This window comes from Cygnus atratus, chromosome 1 (assembly GCF_013377495.2).
Source record: "Cygnus atratus isolate AKBS03 ecotype Queensland, Australia chromosome 1, CAtr_DNAZoo_HiC_assembly, whole genome shotgun sequence".
Taxonomy (NCBI): domain Eukaryota; kingdom Metazoa; phylum Chordata; class Aves; order Anseriformes; family Anatidae; genus Cygnus; species Cygnus atratus.
Window position 1 is genome coordinate 2,528,662 of NC_066362.1, and position 7,972 is coordinate 2,536,633.

The 7,972-nt window shown below is 46.5% G+C and overlaps 1 protein-coding gene across 2 annotated transcripts in view; it reads left to right on the top strand.

Moving 5' to 3' along the window:
- CHCHD3 (coiled-coil-helix-coiled-coil-helix domain containing 3) overlaps window positions 1–2,034 on the top strand; it is a 150,215-nt gene extending 148,181 nt beyond the window's left edge. Inside the window, exon 8 of one of the 2 annotated variants that reach the window (XM_035566581.2) lies at window positions 1,312–2,034. In XM_035566581.2, the coding sequence (XP_035422474.1) occupies window positions 1,312–1,338 (27 nt within the window). In that variant the 3' untranslated portion in view covers window positions 1,339–2,034. The remainder of the gene's footprint in view (window positions 1–1,311) is intronic. The other variant, XM_035566582.2, reaches the window with a different exon arrangement.
- Window positions 2,035–7,972: the final 5,938 nt, after the last annotated feature.

Here is a 7,972-nt window from a genome sequence, read left to right on the forward strand (position 1 = left end):
AACGGATCCTTTTTATTTCATCAGCATGTACTTCTCTTCCATAAGTTCTAGAGAACATTTGTGATCACGAGGACATTTTCCATCTTTTCATGTGCTCACTGTCCTGCTCCTTGGTACGCATCTTCATCCTCCTGGCAGGAACACTGCTTGATCAAGTTGAGTGGTTCACCAGATAATTTTTAGAAAGACTAGGAGAATTTGGTTAAAGACATACATGACAACAGGTTTCTGTTCCCTTTATTTTTAATTTTCCTGAGCACTAACTCTGTGTCTGACAGTACAGTCCAGACCTGCAAGAGCATATGCCTGGTGTGGCCATGTACTGACCATGTATTTGAATCAGCTCTTCGTAGGTCTCCTGCAAAACTTCAAGGTTCACATCTGGGCCTGCTCCTGACATAAGCTCAAAAAATTGTCAAATCCCTTCCTGTTATTTTTTTACAAGGAGACTCATAATTACCAACTTTCCCATTTTCTGGATTTTGAAGGCAAGAACAATACATTGCCTTGGTCAACATCGTAGTCCATCAGTGAATGTAGGTGGTCTCCAGCACGCTAGAGCCTGTTTTCTGTTCGTTTTACTGATCTAGATAAGTAGTACACGTGCATGTGCTTGTTTCTGCGGCCCCTTTATTTATGGATCATGGCAGTAGGAAGTTCTTGGCAGAGCCCTACATATTGTCCTTGCAAGTCTGCATTTTTCTGGTAGACTCTGAATAGAGTCAAGACCTCTATGGCAGAGCTTTCTGGTGTGGCAGTAGAAATAATTCTTGGAGGACTTGACAGATCTATACTTTTAGCTCTTGGTGGCCTGACTGCACACAGGAGGTGAATAATGAAGCGCAGGTTCAGTGCGACATGTTCAGACTATCAAGATTTCGATGATGACTTGGAATATAGGAAGAAGGTAGGTAGGGGAGATACTTATTGCTGTATGACTTCAGGATATATTTCCTCGAGTATGTAACTGCTGGGAACAGGATTTATCTTATTGTAAGGTCAGATGTTTTAATTTCCTTAATAGCCATAGCATGACTAGAGCTATGGTAGCATTAAGATGGATGAATAGGAATTGTTCCTGCAGCTCTTCAGCCCTGCAGATGTCTGGCTTGTTGAGTCTTCAGATAGCTTCATTCTGCCTCTGTGGTGATGTGTGTGTTGACAGTGTTTCCTTTTCTGTATTTTAATTGAAAATACTGCAAATCCTAGGAAGGAATTGTATCCAAACTTCAGTGTGTCTCTGGAATAACTTTGATTTATTGAAATATGTTTTTTTCCCTCTCTCTTTCCCTCCCCCAACCATTTTCTTAGCAGAGCATGCTTGGGAGAGGAGGATAAAGGCATTGTCCAAATCAAGCACAAGACCATCAACTCTAATTTCAGCAGAAGAGCATTTTTTCCCAGGAATGATATGACAGCCCATTTACAGGGCAGACCAATGAAGAGAAGAACTGGAAGAGCCATTTCAAGAGCAGCAGCCATCACGGCTCAATCAGTGTGACCATTTGAAAAGCCAAGACCTATATCTTATTACATCAGAAATCTTACATTCGAGGATACTGTTCAGTCTTAGTAAAATCCACTTATTGGTGATTGAAGGAAGGAAAAGAAAAGAACCTCTCACTGACCTTAGAAAGGGGAAATATCCTTCAAATGCTGCTATTTCATTGAATCTCCTCAAAAATTTCTCACTGTCAAAGGCACGGGTATGTAACACTTGCTGTGCCGGGATGTGGCAGTACTTTGTGAGCAAGCCAGCTGCTGCTCCTCACTGCACAGCCTGCGTTCATTGCTTACATGAAGTGTTTCTTACAATGGATGATGACGTAAATTTTCCTTTAACTTATTTCACAAATTATGTAATTAAATGAAGTCTCTCTTCAGGCCTTCTGCTGGAATGGTAATGATCCAACACTTGAGATGTAACATGGCCTTTATTTGCATGGAATGATGCTGTTGTGCTCCTCACTCCTATCAAGTACTGACGAATATGCCTCACTCTGTACCAACAATAAATGTATTTTATGAACAAGATTAATGTCTCAGTCTGTCTCTCTTTCCACTTCTTGGAGGCTGATGGTGTTCCCTCTGCTGTGCTGTCACGTTTTTCCAGCAGATGTTATTGCTGAAGCTTTACAGCATAGACTTTTACGCATAACCAACCTTGGTTTCAGGAACAGTACTTACATATAACTGTTTTCCAACGCAGCAACCTAAAAGGATCCCATGTGATAGCATGTTGTGATTCATGCACCGCCAGAGTTTTCTTTCTCAGAAAGTATTTGGGAATGAAAGGGCACATAGTGCCCCAAACTGCAAACCAGCTTCATGCAAGTAACATCATTTGGTTTAAATCATGTAATCCGTATGCCGATAATGTGGGGGTTAATTTCATTTTACTGTTTCTGTTCAGATAACCACTGCAGAATTTGTCTTACAAACAGTCTTAGAGAAGGCTTTTACACGGTAGTCCTAGCGTCAAATGAGCAATGGGTCTAGAGCCTTCTGCTGTCTGTTTACCTGTTCTGTTTCCCTAATGGGCTACGTTTGAACCGCATCACACTGTACAACTGCGAGTGCACCTGCAGGTCTCATTTGTATTCAAAATACTGCCAACATCTCTCCTATCGTAATTATTGAGATGCTTTGTGAGTACTCTTTAATTAAGGTTTTTTGGTTTTGTTTTTAATGCTACAAAAAATAAAAATAATTAAAAAAATGAGCTAGGCTTTTTACATGCAAAGGAGCAGTAATAGCACAAGGTAAGGGAAATCCTGGCATTCAGTGTCAGGTGCCAGGTAAACTGCTTGAGAGAAATAATAGGGACATAAGCGACATGTTTACATGGTGACTTGCTGTAGTGTTTACAAATCAGCTAACTCTCAAATTCTCCTTTATAATGTTCTCTTTTGTAACAGAGAGCCAAGAAGCTGGCAGATCCGTCCTTGCCAGACTTCGAATTGGCAGCAAACTCCAGCATAGAGGAAAAGCAGACGTTTTTAAGGCCAGATGATTCTGTAAAATCAGGAGAAGAGCTATGTCGGGAAGGAGGTCTCTGTTATTGCCAAATGTTTATTGGTTTCCCATCCTGACAGCCTTGAGCAATGGGAGTCAGTCTTGCTTGCTTTCTTCCAACTGTGTTTCAGGCTTCATTTGAGATGATGTGTTCTTTAAACATCTTCTGTATCATCAGTCGTGTCATCTCTACCGTGTTTTGCTTGAGCTTGGAGGATGCTGATTGCCACAAATGGAGCGTAGACTTTAAAACGGTTCACTTGGTGGACAACTTTTGCCTTTAAAGTAGAGCAGCAGTTCTGAATGTTTCTGGAGTGAGCTTCAGTAAGCCACCTCTTCTGCATCCTTATCCCTTCATCAGTCTTCGGCTGCTTCCTTCCTCCCTTCTCCCCACTTGCTGGTGTAGAGCTCAAGCAGGACATGCTTCATTGAAACCAGAGCTGAGAGGTGGTGTTGGACACTTCTGTTCGAGGAAATAGTAGGTCTGTCTGGGATAGAGACACTTCCCACCGTTTGGATTAACAATATGAAAAAGAAAACAAGGTTCATAAGCAAGAGGAGCGTGCAGCCTACTGCTTCTGGTGCTGGAGGGAAGGAGGAAAACTTGGGTGGGTCTGGTCTGGTCTGGACACTGTTCCTACAGCCAAGACTTACCTGGTAGCTACACTTCAAGATTGAAAACCATGAAAGTTACCAATTTAATTATTTATCTATTTATTTTTACAGAATGGAAGCCTGTGGGGAGGTCTCCCTCCTCCTCAGAAATCACCAGATCTCTCTAAGATTGCCCACTGCCAAACAGATTTTCAGCTCAACCTGATGGAACCTGATCTCAGAAGGGCTAATAGGAATGGCATTGTGTGGGGAGGACAGATGGAGGGCTGATGCTCTCTGCCCATGGTGGAGAAAAACTTCAGATAATCCTGTCGGTCACTTACAATCTCTGATCAGTTCTCCCCAAAGGGGAATTTTAGCCAGGGTTTTAAATGGACAAGCAGTATTGTAATAGCTAAAACAAAGCTTTTCATTGTTCCTTGCTCAGTTTCTGTGGAGCAAATCACACATCTTTCAACAGTATCAAAATAATCACTGCTGTCCAATTCCCATGTAATTTAGCAGTGCTCAACTCCTTCAGATACTCCTTCCCTTCCTTGGGAGTTGTGTGTCTGAGGCAAATCACAGAACCTTGCAAAGTTGGTTGTTTGGGGGTTTTTGGTTTTGGTTTTAGCCTCTTAAGCTATTCCCACATTACAATTTTAAACGGATATTTGGAACTAGCTTTAATAGGCAAATTACTAAGGGGTGGGATAAATTTTACAGCTCCAACTGCCACTGCTCTGTTCGGTTTTAGATCTGCTCTTTTGGAGAGAGCCTAAAGAGGGGAAGGAGTCTCAGGTGGGCTCCATCTGATGGATTTCATGGCATCTCTCAAGCTGAAGCCTACTGGATGAGAGACCCTTTAGGGATCAGGTCTCAGCTTTATTGATTTATTTTTTTTTCTCCTTGTCATGCACACAAACATAACCTGCGCATGAAATGTGGAAATCTGCCCCATCCACCTGGCGTCTTTCCTGTCAGATCTATAAAACCGACAGCTCCTGGTGCTGAGAGCCCCAGCTGAAGCCCTGAGTCTTTGTCACACTGTCAGCCCGTGGTGCTCAAGGAAACTATTTACCACTGCGAAGTTTGCCGGCTGGCACAATTCAGTCTCCGGCTGGCATTTTGTCACATACGCTAATGATCATTCACAGAACAGCTTCTGGGAGTTAGTTCTCCTACCCCTTGGTTCAGTCTGAGTGATATTTATACCTCCTACATTGTCTGAATTGCAGAAAGGAGGCCCTTCCCTCTCCTACCCTTTTTGTTTTCCTTTCCCAAAAACAGAAAAATCAGAAATTCTAGTCGATATTCTTCTCTGCAAGGTCTTCCCTCCACCTGCGAATGCTGCTCAGGGTTGGGCAAGGCAAAATGATTATTTCTTGTGTTTCCCTTATGCAACTTGCTGTTCTTCTATTAGCACCTCGAGATCCCTAACCCAGCTCAGCTTTCCAGGAGGTGCCGCCAAGAGACGGAGCAGGGCAAGCCTCGCATCCCGCGTGGCAGGACACGAAGGAGGGAGCCGAATTCATTTGCCCCGTGAGCCAAATCTCGTTTGCAGGACCCAGGGAGCAAAAGACGTTTGTCCCGTGCCAGCTGGTTACACTCAGGCTCCTGTGTCGCCTCCTTCGAAGCCATCCCCGTGTCAGCATCAAGGAAACCATTCGTGCTTGTGCTGTAAGAACAACGAATCTTCCTTAGAAGAGCCGGGGGCTGGTTTTAGGGCTAAGCACCCCCTGCCGCACTGCAGTTCGGCAGAGCCCTGACTCACAACCAGACCTGGGCTCTTGAGACCCCAGGAGGTCCAAGGGGGTGCTGAGCCCACAGCACGGTGCTGAGGGCATTCCCACCAGGGAAACTCACGCACAGTGAAGGTGCTGCAGTGCAAACCTGCCTACAGGAGCCGGGTCAGAATCCGTCCCTCCCTGAGGACAGGGAGAGGTCCTGAGCGTGGGGTGGGGGGGACCCAGACCTCGAGGCACTGCGCCAGAGCTCCTCCGCAGGAACGTCAGCTCCCTGCGAACAAAGACGCTGGGTAATTAGAGAGGTAATTAGTTGGGTAATTACTAAGGTAATTAGTTTGATTCTCTCTCAAACCAGTAGCTGCTGGGAAGAGGAGCGTGCTCAGCCCCTCTGCTGCAGGGAGCACCTTGGATGGCTGCGCTGCAGTAGCCCCGGGGGCAGCCCAGCTCTGTCTGATGTGAGAATGGGATGGTCTGGAGGAAAAATAACCCTAAATGCTTTTGGGGCACCTTGCAATGAAATCCACAAGTCTTTGGGCTATGGTCAGGAGAGGACCCAAGGCAGCAGAGGTAACTGCAGGAGTGATGGGACATTTACTGCAGGGATTTCGCACACTGCCGAGCTGCTGGGGACACCTTTGGGGTAACCATTTTGAAGTTTATTGCTGTTCCTGGGAAATGAGGATTGTTCCACCCCTCGTATAAGATCCTGCATGTCCCTAATGCCTGTAGGCTGCCTTACTGGAGGCACTTCTACCGGCTTAGTTTGCAAGTCAGTGGCTGGAGCTGTCTTTTCTGTTCAGCTGTCACCTGAAACCTTGTTAATTTTCTGAGCACCCTACACAGGAAGACCATCCCTCCTTCCTTGGCAGGTCCTGATGTTGGCCGGGGGCAGAGCAGCTGTCCCCGTTACCCCCTGCCCAGCTCTGACTGCCAGTGCTCATTTGGGAGGTGGGCTCATTTTGGGGATCGAATTCCCAAAAACCCTCCAAGCTCAGCAGGCTCAACTTCGTGCTAATCTGTTGGTTGCATAAAAATAGCAGAGCTGGAAGGGACTTGGGAAATGCTGGAGCCCACTTCTCCGCTATTCCGTAAAACCTGATCTCGAGGAGTTGTTCTCACGTTCCCTAAAAACCAGGTCCTTTTCTCCTTGCAAAGCTGTTCAGAGGTTTGTTTGGGTGGTTGCAGCAGAGGGATTTAGCTCTGCAGACGGATCAGTGGGAGAAAAGTGGTGGGGGGGGGGTGGGTCAAGGAGATGAACTGCTGAAGACCCCTTAATGGACAGGAGCCTTTTTTGCCAGGCTGCCTGTGAGAATTTACTGGATCTCCCCCCACCCCGTTTCTCGTGTCAAACAGGGAGGATTTTTTTTCCCCTCTCAGTTTTAATATTATTAACACTTGGGCTGTTTTGAAAAGGTCAAAGTCAGCTTGAATGTCTTCTAATGTCTCTTCTTATAAACAAGCAAACAAGAAATCTATATTCCACCGTAGCCTCCTTTAAATAGCAGGGCCTGGTGCTTTGTAAAGGGGGTGAGGAGCCGGGGAGCGGGGTCTGGCTGATAACGAGGGAGTGCTCCGGGGTGGGAAGGGTCTCCAGATCTCCTCATATCGGCTGTTTTGCTTAAGGTTCCTGGAATCAGGCAAACAAATGAAAATCTCTGCGTTTGCCTGAAAAACACGGGATCCACATACGGCTCCAGGAGCACAGAAAAGGCAGAAGGAGCAGAGCGTGGATGCATTTTGTGGTTTTGCACCTTACACACTGATCCCTTCTGTGCAAAGTGCTGCAGAAATGCTGGGCATGGGGCACGGGAGCTGTGGCTGGAGCAGATAGGTGGTAACACACCGGCTCGGCGGGCAATATCCTTCATCCTTTAGCATGGTGCAGGAGGGAAATCTCCCAGCTCCTGCTCCTTGGTCCCAGTTTGCCATCCTGGAGGAGCAGCGAAGGAGCGCTGCAGCAAGTGTGCGTGCGTTATTTGTTCTTGCAGGTTTGGGGGAAAGCAGCAGAAGAGAGGAGGCGGGGGAGAGGCAGGGCGTCAACAGCGAGAGAATATTAAATAGCCTCCAGTAAAACAAGAAGTGGTTGAGAACCCACTCTAGGCTCTCCGAATGGGTAATGTGCGGCTGCTGCTAACGTTACGGTAAGCAGAGAGTGTTCTGGGATCTGCCTATCGACCCGGGCGCGCTGCCTTCGTGGCACGGAGTCTAGCGAAATCATTCACTCCCTGCACGGCGCCTTTTCCTTCAATGGAGAGTGCACCCATTAGGGAGCCTGGAGAGCAGCAGCGTTATGAATCACTATCGAGTCTCGCCTTGTAATTTATTTTTTTTTTCCCTTTAAATGGAAGCTTTTTAATCTGACGTCGTGGCACTTTTGGGGGTTTAGAACGAAGCTGATTGCTGCTGCTGCTGCAGCTTGGTCTGCTGTTACCAAGAAACCAAATATCACAATAAAGCTGCGAGTATCAGCCCGCGGTGACTCAGGGCTCCCCGGAGAGGCAGTGCCTCTTGCTGGGCCGTGTTTCCTCCTACCTGGTGTCAGCTAGTGGTCTTGCATGTCCTCTTCCTCATGCTTTTAGCTAGGTTTGAGGCTCCTCTGGGTCCGATGGGACCCA